This window comes from Hippopotamus amphibius, chromosome 7, assembly GCF_030028045.1.
Source record: "Hippopotamus amphibius kiboko isolate mHipAmp2 chromosome 7, mHipAmp2.hap2, whole genome shotgun sequence".
Taxonomy (NCBI): Eukaryota; Metazoa; Chordata; class Mammalia; order Artiodactyla; family Hippopotamidae; genus Hippopotamus; species Hippopotamus amphibius.
Genome location: NC_080192.1, coordinates 76,160,979 through 76,176,920, shown reverse-complemented (window position 1 = coordinate 76,176,920; position 15,942 = coordinate 76,160,979). Strand labels below are relative to the sequence as shown.

At 41.6% G+C, this 15,942-nt stretch overlaps 1 protein-coding gene across 1 annotated transcript in view; it reads right to left on the bottom strand.

Moving 5' to 3' along the window:
- Window positions 1-15,942, bottom strand: part of VWA3B (von Willebrand factor A domain containing 3B) — a 205,871-nt gene that overhangs the window by 11,550 nt on the left and 178,379 nt on the right. Inside the window, exons 23-26 of the mRNA XM_057742507.1 lie at window positions 11,282-11,393; window positions 4,208-4,332; window positions 2,897-3,034; window positions 595-695 (exon numbers count right to left, since the gene is read on the bottom strand). Of these exons, the coding sequence (XP_057598490.1) occupies window positions 595-695; window positions 2,897-3,034; window positions 4,208-4,332; window positions 11,282-11,393 (476 nt within the window). The remainder of the gene's footprint in view (window positions 1-594; window positions 696-2,896; window positions 3,035-4,207; window positions 4,333-11,281; window positions 11,394-15,942) is intronic.

Below are 15,942 nucleotides of genomic sequence, written 5' to 3'. Positions count from 1 at the left end.
TTGGCCCCACAGACTTTGGTTCTTGCCTGCTTTTCAGGCCTCAGCTTTTTCTTACTGATTTTGCTTTAATCCACCTTTTCAGCTTTTAGCAATCCTGCTGCCTCAGATGATAATGTGTTCACCCCACTGACATCCCTGGAAACCACCACCCACCCACTCATCCACACTCACCTGGGCACAGGTAAGCCAGGGCCAGCACCTCACTCTCACCGCCCATGGGGAGAGGCGACTGGTGCCTGGTCCCAACTGCAACTTAATCTAACCTGTGCTTTATAGTGAGACTTCATTAGAAAGTTTTGAATCCTTACCAATAAAAGGAAAATAATTCCTTCAGATTCATGACAGGATTGAAAGCTTTGCTGAAGGATCAGTAAAATACATAATTTTGAGTTTGAGATCAGAACCAGATAAATAAGCAGTAGGTAAAAGGTGTGATGTTGAAGGAAAGACCATCATAGACCTGCATTTTAGTAGGAAATCCTCCACCTTCGCTTTTCACCCCGTATTTAGAGATTGTGGATCTCAACCCAGAAACAGATTAAAAGTGCAAAGATATAAATAAAATTCAGAAAGTAAAAAGTTGGGTCCACTTACACTTTTGAATCCTCTTGAATCGGGGGTGAATTAATATGAGAGCAAGAGATAGCATATTTGTTTTGGCTGATCTTAATAAGTGCACTCCGAGGGCAAAATTCCTGTAGTAATACCAAAAGAGTTCATTCAATTTAAATCAGAAATGTCCACAATTCAGATGTAATTTTATTCTAGCTCAACTCACTGTAATAGCTACTAGCTATTATCCTATTCTGGTGATACTGAAGAGGGCAATTTAAATGCAGAGTCTAGCTTGATGATTTTATGCTGAATAAAAGTCACCACTGAGTCCTTTTTGTCATTTCTCCACATCCTGAATCATTTGCCAAGTCCATCCCCTTAAGATGCAAGCGTGAGCGCATGTGCATGTGTACACACACACACACTCCTTCCTATAACTACCTTCCTATCTTAATTCCAGCCTTGGCCATCTCTTTCCTGGACTTATAAACTATCACCACCACCCCATGCTGAATGTCCCACCATCAGCCCCCAAGTCTCCCAGAATTTCTATCAGAATTGTCCTCAGGGTCCATTCCCCAGACCACGCCATCTAATACAGGTCCCCATTGCCCTGTAGGTAACTTTCAAGGTTCTTCCTGGGCTCCGAGGCTCTTCCAGGGCTCCTGGGTCACTGCTTCATCTCTCCCCACACCTGGGACCTGCCCAGGGGCATCTCTTCAAATGTCCCTTAATTTGCTTTTTCCTCTCTTGCCTGGTAGATGTCCCCAGAGCAGGGCTACCTGGCAGAGATGTTTCCCAGCCGCTGCCCTTCCAGGCTCCTTCACTATCATCCAAACAGCTCCAGGAAAGTCCATTATCTCTCAGGAATTTTCCTGGGATGATCAGAAGGTGCCCTTTCTCACTCTGGTTCTGTCGGATTGGATACAGTACCCCCGGGGCCACTGGCTCCTATGGCCTTCACTCATCCACCCTACATTTCATCCCTTCATCCTAAAATTCATTCACCATGACCCCTTCCCTGATGGACATACCCTGTGCTACAGTCAAGAATTGACTAGATATTTTTATTCTGTTTACTAGGCAGGTGGGCACAGACACTTAGAGCGCAGGCCATGGAACCAGACAGCCTGAGTTCAAATGCCTGTTCTAACGCTCACCCTGGGTGTGACTTCACCTCTCTGCTTCAGGTTCCTTATCTGAAAATGGGAATAAGAGTACATACCTCACAGAGTTCTGAGCATCCAACTGTTCACTGTGTGTGAGGCACTTGGGTTAGTGCCTGTGCCACATAGTAAGTGTGGAATAAGTCAGCATGATTGTTTTGTTTGCAGTGTTTTGCTTGCCAACCCATTTTCCAGGCATATTAAATGGGCCATCAAAACAACGTTACTTCCATTAGAAACATCATTCATTCAAGTACCTTATAGAGCAACTGTGAGAACTTGCTCTTCATCAGCAGCGGTACCAGGGATGCAAAGATGGATAGGACCCAGTCCCTGCCTTTAAGGAGTTGGGAGATTGGTGAGGGAGTCCGTGCGGGAGGAAGGCAGGACAGTGTGCAGGGGAACCTGAGGGCCTCAGTGGAAATCGGGCAGCATCTTCAGGTGACAGCAGTTTTTTTAATAAAAAAAAAAAAAGATTGGGAGGGTGGTCTGGGAAGGGGTAAAACCCAGGTGCTTGGGAAAGCCCACTGTGTTCAGGAAGCAGTGAGTCTTCCACAGGGCCAGTAGCCAAACTCACGGGGCAGGTGGGGGTTGAGCGGGGGTTGGGCTGGGCTTTTCCTTGAGGTTGCTGAGAAGTGTGTATGTGTGTGGGAGGGCAGGAGACAGATCGGCTAGGCAAGTGACATCATCAGATTTGAAAACTCATAATGATTTTTTCTAAAACTTTTAGGAAAAATACAGAGGGAAGAGCAGCAGTAGCAGCAGGGAGAGAGAAAGGGGGGCTATAAGAACCTGGGGAGGATCCGGGTGCCCCCTCCAAAAAAAAAAAAAGAAAAGAACCTGGGGAGGCCACAGATGAAGACAGAATTGAGGTGAGCCTCCCCAGCCCCCAAATGTGGAACCAGAGTCCCAAAGAGCATCTGATGGAGGAGTTAAGAGGCCACAGCAACCTTAGCAAAGGCGGATTTTGTGTTGCACAGTGGATAGTACTCTATTCATGGGGGTGGGGGCAGGGTGGGATGTGCAGGGGGAATAGAAACAGCCAGGGAGATCACTCTTTCGAGACGTCTGGGGGTGCCAGGAAAGAGCCAGGCATTGCGTGCAAGAAAGGCAGGCATAAAAGAAGCCATTTTCTGCCTAGGAGAAAGTCCTTTTCTAAGTGAAAGTCTACTTACTCTCCGGTTGTTGCATTTTAAAACTGTGTAGAATTTATCTTCAGCCACATCTTGATTTGGAACTGCTATAACAATGGCGGGGACATAGAAGTCAAATCCTTTGGGTATCACAATTTTGGCAAACACATAATCTCCAACCTGTAGATGAGAACATCTTTCATAGCAAATATTTTGCTTATTGATCTTACAGACAATATTAATACAAGCTTGTTTTAAAACACCCCAAGACGATTAGCAAGTACTGATGCTAGAATTCACATATGTATATTTTTCTCAGTTGGAAAGAGTCACTAGCTCCAGAATTCTCTGGGCTCATTGGCCACAGCAGGGATTTTGTGATCGGTTTGGGGAAGCCACATTTTAGTAGGGCTGCACCTGACAAGGGTCTCAGGGACAGTCAGCAAGATGGTGAGGGGTCTGGAAACCAAGGAACCTGGACTGTTTGACATGACACCAGGGAGAGAATGCATGGTGCCCTCCTACGTCTGAAGGGCTACCAAGGACAGAGGAAGTGAGCAGATTTGTTTAATGTGGTTCCAAAGCTCACACCTGGAATCCATGGGAAAAAGTCACAAAGAGATAAATTCCAGCAGTAAGAAAGTCTCGTGAAGGGGCACACAAGGCTGTGGGCCTCTGTCAGATGGAGAGGATCCACATCAGGGGGAAAGTGCACTGATGTGCCCTCTGGGTCTGCCCAGGGGAGGTGGGAACAGACAACCAACGTGATTCCTATGAGCGCCCCTGGGGGCTCTTCCTCCTGGTTCACACTATGTATTCAAGAAACAGCAGCAGTGGAGCTTTAGGGAGGCTTTCTGTCTACTCTCTGGCCTTCGTTCCAGGATGAGGATAGCACAGGAGGATGTGCCAGACACAGCACAGCTCTGATGAATTTATAAGCAGATGAGAACACGTCAGCCTGCCTTACCCTTGGAATGCATTCAGGGGGAGTTGCATCATGGCATCAAGGTCTGACATCAACTGACTACAATATCAAAGAAAGCGCTACCTCTACTCTTGTTATTCAATCTCTTTTAGTATAATCCACTGCAATGAAAGCTTCAAGAGCACCAGCAGTTACAGCAACTCCCCCTCCCACCCCGCCGACCATCTATTGTCTGTAAAGCAACAAGGGCCTTAAGCGGCAACGCAAGCAGGTCTGTGCTGTCCTGAGCTAATTAACAGGGTGTTAACAGATCAGGGTCAGGGACAAAGAAATTGCTAGGCAAGAGGCTATTGGAACAGGGGTCACTGTTATCCAGAGCTCTAGGAATGGTGAAAAGGTGCCTGGAAACAGATGGCTGGAGCAGGTACCTGGAGCAGTGGGCAGGGCATGGCACCCCCCACAGGCATGATGAACGAGATGGGCACGACCTTGGTGTCTCCATACCTGAAGCCCACGAGCGCATGGGTGGGACTCACACACTTCTTCACAACCCCTGTAAGGAATCAAATTTAAAATAAAACATAAAGACAATGCCTGTTCCCTTGGCTTGCCCCATCCTGTTGGTTTTGCTAAGCTATAACACTTTGGCTGCTTGAAATCAGCATGCCCCCTGGTTTCTCCACCAGATAACACTGGATACTGTATGATGCCTGCTGGGGTTGACCAACTTCGAGTGCAGTGCCGTGCTCTGCTCTAGAGCTGAGCTGGGAAGCTACAAGAATGTGCAGACACTTGTTTAACCAGCATTACCAGCAGCAAACCTGATGGGAACACTGTTCCTAGAAATACCTTCTCCCTGGACACTTCCTACCATCTGACTCCCTTATTTATTTTAGTCATATTTCCTTCTATAATACTTGGAGATAGAAAATCATTGCTAGTATACACACTACTATGTATAAAATAGATAATAAGGACCTACCGTATAGCACAGGGAACTCTACTCAACACTCTTTTTGCTTTCAAGATTTTGGACCATCTTTACTATCATTACTCTGAATTCTTTTTCAGGCAGTTTGCCTATTTCCTCTTCATTTATTTGGTCTTGTGGGATTTTATCTTGCTTCTTTGCCTGCAAGGTGTGTCTTTGTTTTCTCATTTTGTCTAATTTATAGTATTTGCTGTTTCCTTTCCCTATGCTGCCTAGCAGTAATTCCTCTGGTTTCTGTTCTCTGCCTCCTATGATGGGGTTGGCCCAGTGTCTTGAGTAGGCTTCCTGATGGGAGGGGGGTCTGATGCCTACTTTCTGGTGTGTGGGTCTGAGTCTTTTCCCTCTGATGAGCAGGGCCGTGTCAGGTGGTGTGTCTTAGGGTATCTGTGAGCTTAATATGGCTTTAGGTAGTCTGTGTGCTGATGGGTGGGTTTGTGTTCCCGTCTTGTTTGTAGTTTGGTGTGAGGTATCCAGCACGGCAGTTGCAGGCAGTTGGGTGAAGCCGGGTCTTAGACTCTGATGGAGGGATCCACGAGAATTCTCTGCGGTTAATCTTCCCTCTGGCTGAAGACTCTCTAGTGGTCTAGTGTCCTGGACTCGGTGCTCCCTCTCCAGAGCCTCCGACTTGACTTCTGGTAGAGGAATCCAGACTCCAGAGGTCGCTCGTCCCAGCAATAAAGGGGATTAAAAAAGACTATCCAAGCCCCAGACCAACGAACTCAAGAACAGCCAGATGGAAGAGACATGTAGGGTAAGGTGTGGGGAAATGTCGAGGAGCCGCTACACCCTCTCCAGGCTTCCCACTCTCCCTGCATCTCCATATGTTCACCAACCCAGAAACTCCCAGTCAATACTCTGTAATGGGGACTTCCCTGGTGGCGCAGTGGTTAAGAATCTGCCTGCCAATGCAAGGGACATGGGTTTGATCCCTGGTCCGGGAAGATCCCACATGCCACGGAGCAATTAAGCCCGTGCACCACAACTACTGAGCCTGTGCTCTAAAGCCCATGAGCCACAACTATTGAGCCCATGTACTACAACTACGGAAGCCCTTGGGCCTAGAGCCCGTGCTCCACAACAAGAGAAGCCACCACAATGAGAAGCCCATTGCAATGAAGGGTAGTTCCTGCTCGCCACAACTAGAGAAAGCCTGCAGGCAGCAACAAACAGCCAAGGCAGCCAAAAATTAAAAACAAAACAAAACAAAACTCTGTAATGGCCTATATGGGAATAGAATCTAAAAAAGAGTGGATGTACATGTATAACCGATTAACTTTGCTGTACAGTGGAAACTAACACAACATTGTAAATCAACTATACTGCAATAAAAATTAATTAAAAAAAGAAAATCCTTAAATTGTGAAAGTGAAAGGAAATATGAATTCTCAGCCTCAGCTTTTCATCTAATATTAAGCACCCCACAGTGTCCCTAAAATGTAAAACAAAAAAGGAAAAAAAAAGAAACAAGAAGTTTTCTTGTCTTTTAGTTATATGCAGAGATTATTATAACAGGAAAAGGAAATATCGGTGTTAAGGTTCACATATTTTGTCATTTATCCTAGCTGAAATTTATGATATTTTCCAATTTAAAAGGGATTATAAATATTGGGGGGGAGGTTTTGACATGGACACTTCCCCGGCAGTAACGACTGCACTTGGACCCCCTATTTTGAGACAGAAATGTGCTCGTCCCTACTGGGCTCCCACCACGTGAATGTCCAGCCCAGCATCCCTGCCCCAGCTCACACCCCAGCCTTGGCAAAGTCCCATGTGCTTTCAGGTGGCAAAGAAACTGCTCCTGATTTTCATCTTGAGTCCATGTCTCTTTTAAATGGCTAAAGAAAGGGAAAACATTTTTTAAAACACACACACACACACACACACACACATGAAAACCAGCTTTATGTTGTTTGTTTGCTTATTGGACTAAATGTTTGGTTTGATTTTTAACATATTCTTTACATGTGATTACACATTTTCTACCATAAACTGACTCTACCTATTTAAGCCAGAAAGAGAAAAACAAATACTGTATGCTAACACATATATATGGAATCTGAAGAAATGGTACTGATGAACCCAGTGACAGGCAAGAGTGGAGATACAGAAGTAGAGAATGGACTTGAGGACACGGGGCTGGGGTGGGGGGCGAAGGGGAAGCTGGGACGAAGTGAGAGAGTAGCATAGACATATTTACACTACCAAGTGTAAAACAGATAGCTAGTGGGAAGTTGCTGTATAAGAAAAGGAGATCAACTTGATGATGGGAGATGCCTTAGAGGGCCAGGACAGGGAGAGGGGGAGGGAGTCGCGGGAGGGAGGGGATATAGGGATGTATGTATAAATACAGCTGACTCACTTTGGTGTACCTCAAAAACTGATACAAGAGTGTAAAGCAAATATATTCCAAGAAAGAGCTTAAAAAAAAAAAAGAAAACAAACACTACTTTTTAGAAAGAATTCCTATTATGAAAACAAAGAAGAACTACTCGGAGTTAAGGAGAATCCTTACATCCCTAGCACACGTGTGCCACCCCCCACCCCACCCCTGCCCAGGGGGTAGGGATAAGGGTCTGGGGGCTGCCAAGATGACCTCGTTGGCCGGTGTGACCCTCCTCAAATTCTTACCCTTTGGGACTTTGAAGAATCCAGTCTTCAAAATGATGTACATTATCATATTTAATCTACACCACGATCTTATGGGGATTTTGTTTTAAATCCCATTTGGAAAGATAAGGAAATGGGCTCAGAGAACTTCAGTGTTTCCAATCATGTGGCTGGTAGAGGCAAGCAGCAGACTTTGAATAAATAGAAACTTAGGGTTGTCTGACCCTAAATCATGACACCTGAGAAAGAATTCAGTCCTCCTCTGCCCTAACCTTTTTCTTCCGTTATAAATGGTTCCAGTGACATAGTATAGAAATCTCGCAGCCCAGACTTTTCATCACTGTGAATTTCCTGAGATAAAATATTCTTATTGAACAACAGGAAGGATAACCCAATTCCTACAAATAATGATTTAAAATAAGGTTCTTGAAGTGTGTCTGCCTCCTTGCCTTTCAGCATCCTGATAAGCCAGGCTATCAGCTTGTCACTGCTGTTCTGCACAACGCAATCCTTCCTCAACTAGTGAATCCACACCGACCCCTGGAATAGAGTTAGCATACGAAATCCCAGCCCTGATTCCCAAGGATGGCAGCAACAACTGGGCCAGCTCCGCTCCAGGGTAGACCTGGCCTTATGCAATGGACACTCTGGTTGCATTGCTCCAAAGCCGCCTTCTTGCTCAGGTACATTTTAAAGCTATTTTTCATTAAAAAACATTTAGGAGGTTTTGAACAAAAGCTATCAGAAAAGGAGTCACCAATGAATATCAGTCTGTGCTCCACAAAACTCTATTTGGCCTTCTTCTTCTTCTTTTTTTTTTTTTGTAAGGCAGAAAATAGTAACCCACAATGACCAGGTGATCTAAATTAACATCACTAATGAGGGCACGTGGACATCATGTGCCTTTGGATGGGCTGCCCTGAGAGGTACATAACATCAGTGATACCGTGTAGCATTCTGGCCAGAAACACATAACCTGAATCTAATCTAATCTAAGTTGAGAACCATTCCATAACATAATTGGCCTTACTCTTAAATAATGTCAATATCATGAAAGATGATAGGAGAGGCTAGAGAATGATTCTGGATTAATAAAGACTAAAGAGAAGTAACTAAATGCAATAATTCTAATTGGGACCTATATTAGAGGAAAAAATGCCATAACGGCTATTATTGGGACAATTAACCAAATTGAAATATGCAGATAAAACTATATAATAATATTAACTTTACTGAATTTTATAACTTTACTGTGGTTATATTAAGAGGATACCCTTGTTCTTGAGAAATACACACTAACGTATTAAGGGGTAAAAGGGCATGACGTTACCTAATCCCAAATAGTTCAGAAAAAAATGTGTGTGTTATGGTAGAGGGAAGGAGCTAGGGAGAATAGAAAAATAAAATAAATGTGGTAAAGTAAATGTGACAAAACATTAAAAATTGGTAAATCTGGGTAAAAGTATACAAGAGTTCTCTATCATTCTTGCAAACTTCCTGGAAGTTTAAAATTATTTTTTATAAAAAAATAACTCTATGAGGATAAAATAGAGTTGAAATTCCCAATTAAAGAAAAGATTCATTGACTTTGGTGTGGTGGGGGGGGCTGTGGGAGTACATCTAGTAACCCATGCACTATCATCTAATTCAGCTGAGTCAATATTACTAACTAGCTGCTAGTCAAAATAACTAATTATATGACTAAATTCAAAAGTTTATTACCTTTTTTTTGGTCACACTGCACGGTTTGTGGGATCTTAGTTCCCTGACCAGTGATCGAACTCAGGTGGTGGCAGTGAAAGCACTGAGTCCTGACCACTGGACTGCCAGGGAATTCCCATCAAATGTTTATTACCTTTGAAATGACTTATTTGAGCCACAAACTAAAAATTCCCAAATGGCCAAATCCCATGGAACTATTAGGACCGTGTGCTCTCTGCTTCTAGCTGTGTATTTAAAAATCAACCAGGGCAATAACCATTGCTGACATGGCCTCAGGTACTGCATGTGGCTATGTGTTACATGTTTCCTCTACTCCTCCAGGTCAGCAGTGGTAGGTCTTTTGCATTTTCTTACACAGGGATGGTTGGGGGAAAAGTTTGAGCAATACTACTTTTTCCTGGGACCCTGACCAGCAAGCTGATCCCAAGCCCTAGTCCAGCCATTTGGAATCCAATCCTTTTCAGCATTTCCATTCAACTGCCAAATTAGCCTTGAGTCCCTCCCAGCAGCTCAGATTCAGAAAACCAAGCAGAGGTGGCCTCCTATGATCACCTCTCAGGGATTCCAAGCCCCAGGGAAATAGGAGGTTCTCAGGCCCTGCTTGTGCAAAGAAGAGTTTCATGCCTCAGCCTATGAGCTCATCTCGAGTGCCCGGATCCATATTTACTCTTATCCAGTCAACTTCAAAGCATATTTACCAAATTTCAAATAAAACATCCTAGTTGTCAGTTCCACATATATGCCTGCTGGAAACCCAAACTCCTGTTGAAGTATTTTTGTCACTTAAAAAGCAGATTTAATTAAGTTTAATAAAGAAATGTTTAACCGGTGACTGACAGATAATGCCTACGTAAGAGCAGCTATATTTGAGGTATAGTCTTTTTGCTTGAAGCTCTTCCTTGGGGTTTTCTCTAAGCTCTCTTTCCCAACAGGCCTTTACCATGATTTCAATGACTACTTTTGTGCTGACATGTCAAAAATCTCTATCTTCCGACAGAGTTCCTCTCCAGACCCTGAACCCATGTCACCAATTGCTTCTCTGACAACTTTAGTGTCTGATGGTGCACCTACAATTTGTCACATCCCAGACACACCTCATCTTCCTGTCCACACCACCATCTCCTATAGGTACCATTCTTTACCTTATGACCCAAGCTAGGGACCTGAGTGACATCCTAATCCACTCCGTATATACTCTTCACACAGCACTGGGAGGGATCTTTTCAAAACATCAAGTGTGATTGTGTTTCTTCCTGCTTTAAATGTGGCTCGCAATAAAGACCAAACGTCTAAACATGACCCTTTATGAACAGCCCCACACTTACCTCTCTGAAGAGCTTTCTTACTTTCTACCCTTCCTTTGCATTCTAGGTTCCAGCCATAATCCATTTTATTTCTCCAGGCATAAAATGCTTTCCTTCACCTCTAGATCTTCACACACATCATTTTCATTTCATCTTCACACACATCATTATTCATGAAGCTATTGCTGAACTGCACCTGGCTGATTCCTTCAGAATCACATGCCGCAGAAAGTTTTGGGCAAACCTCTCAGGTCCAGTCACACTGGCCTCTTCCTCTGAGGAAGGGGATGTAATGGGCACTCCATCCTCAGGACTTTGTACTGCTGTTCCCTGTGTTTAGAACTCTCTCCCCAAGATAATCTCATGGCACCTTTTTAAAGTCCTTATTAATTTGTCACCTTCCCCAGAAGCTCTTCCTTGACCACCTTATTTAGAATCGCAGCCTTCACATGTGACACACTCAACCCCCTTCGTGGCTTCATCTTCCTTCATAGCCATGTATCTGACACACTACATATTTTACTTATTTGATTGCTTATTTGTCTCCTCCACTAGCACGTAAGCTTCATGAAGACAAGAATTTTCTTCTGTTTGCTCATTACACTAGACCAGCACTTTAGGATATCACATACATGGAACATGGCAGGTATTAAGGAAAAATTTGTTTACTAAACAAGTGAAAGATTAAAATAAGTTTTTTCTGGCTATTACTTTCTCTCAAATATGGAGAGAAACCTCATCATCATTTTATTTTAGAAGTGAAATACCTTAGCACAGCTCATGAAGTGTCAGTATGCTAGAGAAAGCACAGTTTGAGAACTTCTGGTCCCTGATATCATATTACTCAACAAAGGAATTTTACAAAATAAAATATCTACCTGGAAAATAAAAGCCATTTTCATCACATCTTGCAATAACTTTCTGGCCTTTGAGTGGATCCAATTTTTTTGATTTGTTTTTCTTTGTTGGAGTTCCTTGAATTTTCTGTTGCTAAAAACAAAAACAACACAAAAACAAAAAATCCAAAAAATATTAATAGTTGATAGAAAAAGTCAGTGTAGACAGTGAAAACTACAGGTACGGGATAGCCTGTGATTCTCTATTTTGAGTCACACAGTTGAAGAATTACAGAACGTGCACATACTATATACTCACTCCAGAGTACTTTCTGTTCTATGCTGTGGGGAACAGGTTTTTAAAACTGAACTGATATGGGAACCACTGCACACAGAAAATGAGGCAGAATTTGCAGTCTAGTCTAATCAAGCTTTGTTAAAACAAAACAAAAGTGTCAACCTTTTCCAGAGAACTTAAACAGGACCCAGAGTCTTCAACTATAATATTCAATTTATATGCATTATACAATCCAAAATGCAACATACAAAAAAAAGCAAGCAAACATGACCAATTCTCAAGGTAAAAAGAAATCAATAGATCACAGTATTCAGGTAAATCAGCGTTGGAATAATCAGATAAAGACTTAAATTAGCAGCTATAACCAAAGCACATGAGGTAAAGGTATACACTCTTGAAATGAATAGCAAGGTAGTTGTTTTCAGCAGAGAAAAAGGAACTATAAAAAAATAACCAAATGGAGATTTTAGAAGTAAAAAACAAAAAACAAAAAAACACAATATCTGAAAGGGCTAAATAGCAGAATTGATATGATGGAGGAAAGAGACCTGAAGACAAATGAACAGAAATTATCCAATCTCGAAGAACAGAGAAAAAAGATATTTAAAAATGAGCAAGGGCCTTTCCCTTCCAGATAACCCCTTCAAAGCCCAGTTCAGTTATAATCTCTCTGGGAAGACTTTACCCCCAGGCAATTTCAGAAAAAACAAAGGGAAGTACTGCTCCGTTATTTCCAAATGGTACCATATGAATCAAGGCTTGAAGTGAATGTGATTGCTGTATCCACTACATGAAGACACTGGTAGCTTCATTTTTGAATTTGTAAAGTCCAGTTCTAAAATCCTATTTTCTATGTTTGGTGATTGATCATTAATAGAAAGACCCAATCCCCACTACTCACTCCTCCAAAAAAATCCTCAAAGCTTCCATTCCATTACCCAGAAAAGTCATTATAAAAGCAATTTCCAATCAATTTGAGGACCAATGTTGTTGTAAAATAAATTTAAAATGAGTTACTAGAAAACAAAATAAAAAACAGACATATAGTGTTTGGGTTTCTAGGTAAAATCTATTTAAGAATTCTGAAAAGCAACTGGTAGCAAATGGGTTAGAAGAGAAGACAAGAATTCAAAGTACCACCAAATTGGCAGGGGTGTACCATTTTTTTCCTCTGGTGTTCCCTGACCTGACCTCAAGACAGCCGAAAACACAGAAGTGGGCTCCAGGGTATAGACAGAGCGCTCTAAAAGAAGCCCTCTAGTTCTGGCTTGAGGAATGGGAAAAGGAATTCCTAACTCTCAGAGAGAATACAGAGATCCTCCTCCCCTTTCCCCCTCCATATTCAAACCTCAGTCCCTAAGCAATTCTGTTCAGTGGCAGCAGTGTTGGCAACATGAGCCTAGAGGAGCCAAAACTCTGCAGGAGTGGAATCTTCTTGTTCAAACAGGGTGGGTGAACCCCCACTGTTCTCTCTATATATCTGGCCTCTGGCCGCAGATGCAAGCACAATATGTGGAAGTATGCAACTGAGTTGTGGACATAAAACCCCAGATTTCTGGCTGAAGGACTGAAAAGAGGAACCCTAGGAAACCAGAAATTACTAAGAAGGTCACATATAAGAAAAGGGAAGGCCAAGTATTACCCCAATACCAAAAGAGAAAAAGATCTCACAAGAAAAAGAACATTACAGACCTACATTCCTCATGAATACAGACGCAAAAATCTCTAAGAAAATATTAGCAAAAAATCCAGCAACATATAAGAAGAATTATACCCAATGACCAAGTAGGAGTTATCCAAGGAATACAAAGATCATTCAACATCCATAATTATGGATCCACAATTAATGTAATACTCCAAGTTGATACAGTAAAGAATAAAACCATATTATTATCTTAAAGCATGAAGAAAGAGCATTTAACAAAATCTAACGTCCTTTCACGATAAAGACTCTCAACAAACCAGGAATAGAAGGACCCTTTCTCAACTTGATGAAAAGCATCTGTGAAAAGCCTACAGTAAGCATGACACTCAATGGCAAAATACAGGATGATTTCCCCTTAAGATTAGAAACAAGGCCAGGCACTCTTGCAACTTCAGCTTAACGTTGTACTCGAGGTTCTAGCCAGTGCAATCAGGCAAGCAAAAAATAAAGGCACCCAGATTGGAAAGGAACAGGTAAAATTGTCTTTCTTCATAAATGGTATAATCCTATATGTGGAAAACCCTGGGGAAACCAAACAGAGTTAAGTTTTGCAAGATGTCATGATACAGGATAAATATACCAAGAAAAAATCAATTATATTTCTGTGTACTAATATTGAACAGTCTGAAAATAAAATTAAGAAAAGAATTCCATTTATAATAGCATCAAAAAGAACAGACTAAGGAATAAATTTATCAAAATAAATGAAAAGCTCATACACTGAAAACTATGCTAAGAAAACTATTGCTGAGAGAAATGAAAGATCTAAGAAGAGGGATATCATGTTCACAGACGAGAAAACTCAATAGTTAAAATAGTCATTTTTACCAAACTTACCTATAGATTCTACATAAATCACATCAAAATCCCAGTAAGTTTTTGTTTGTTTGTTTTTTGCATAAATTGAGATACTGATCTTAAAATTTATACATAAATGTAAATGACCCAGAAAAGCCAAAATAATTTTGAAAAAGAACAAACTTGGTGGACTTAACCCTTCTTGATTTCAAAACTTACTATAAAGCTTCAGTGATCAAGAAAGTGTGGTCCTAAATTAAGGATAGTTATATGATCAATGGGACAGCATTGAGAGCCCAGAAATAAATCCTTACATTTACAGTCAATTGATTTTTGACACTTTGGAAAACTTTTCGGCAGTTTCTTTAAAAATTAAACACAGACTTACTGTATGCCCTGGAAATACCACTATTAGACATCTAGCCAGGAGAAAGAGAAATTTATATCACACACTTTTATGCTAATGTTCATATCAGTATTATTCACAACAGTGGAAAGGTGGAAAAAATTCAAATGTCAGCTGACTGGGGAAATGGGTAAACAAAATGTGGTATATTGATGCAATGGAATATTACTCAGCCATTTATATATGAAACTTACATAAAACACAAATTTATAGAGACAGAAATTGATTAGTGGTTACCTGGGGCTTGAGGTGTACACGGAGATTGAATACAAATGGGCATAAGGGATATTTTTGGGTGATGAAAATATTCTGAAACTGGATTGTTGTGGTGGTTGAAGCCCTGTCAGTTTTGCTAAAAATCACTAAACTGAAATAGGTGAATTTTATGGTATGAAAGTTATATTTGTATATATCTGCCTTTTAAAAAAAGGTTAAAATAGGCAGCCATCTATTTCTTGTTTGCTCTTTGTATTTTGCACATAGTGGGCAGAAGTGAATGAACATAAATACTTATGAATCTACTCTTAAACAGAAAAATAAATAAAATAGGCCTTTCCTTCAAATTGCTATATTATCTCCCAGATTTTTTCCATTTTTTCCCCTTTCTTGACTCTTAACTTATTAACTCTTGGGTTTCTCAAAGAAATTAGTCCTCTATCTCAATCAAAGCACCCAGTGACATCATTCATCAGCTTCTCATCTTTGCAGACCATCAAATGCCCCTCTCCTCCATGATACAAAGCCAATATAAACTGTTTTCACATGCATTTTGATGCCATCTTTTTGTAGTGCTATAGCTATATCATCAATAAAGTATTCAATGCATATTTTATGAGTTCATCTGCTGGGCTTCACTTAAGCAAGTCTAATTTATGAGGCAATTGACAATAAAAATTTAAATAACTTCAGGTGGTGTGAACACCACTTACTCTTGGGTCATGATTCATGTTCAATATGGTTTGGGCTCCTGAAAGCTGCAGGCTCATTTCCCTGGTGCCCTGATGTAACTGGGTATTTTGCAGCCACCTAACATTTGTATCTGTTTGGTGATACTTTTCAGGTTCATTAAAAGAAGTGGAAGTATGCTTTATTTCCTGGGAGCTGCAAATTTAGAGCCAGGTCCTCAGGGAAGAAATAATGAACCAAGGTCTCTTGCAGGATTGTGGGATATGATCATGTCTGCAGACCTGTGTTGCTTGTAGCCTACAGGGCCACAGGCAAAAATGTAAGATGAATACCACCCTTTTGTTTATGATGTTCCCATCTAGTTGAATTTTGTTTGGGACCCTCCATTCTCATGAAATTTCTATTTTTACCAATGCACGCAGTACGTCAAAGAAGATGGCCCCAAATCATTGGTAGATGGTGAAAGTCATCTGCCTGCTCCTGGGCTTTCACCCAGAGGAGAAACCTAAGCACTCTTTAGGCGATCAGAATGACCTACTGCAGGTCTTAAATGGCCTCGAAGGGAGGAGACTGGACCAGCGGACAGGAGA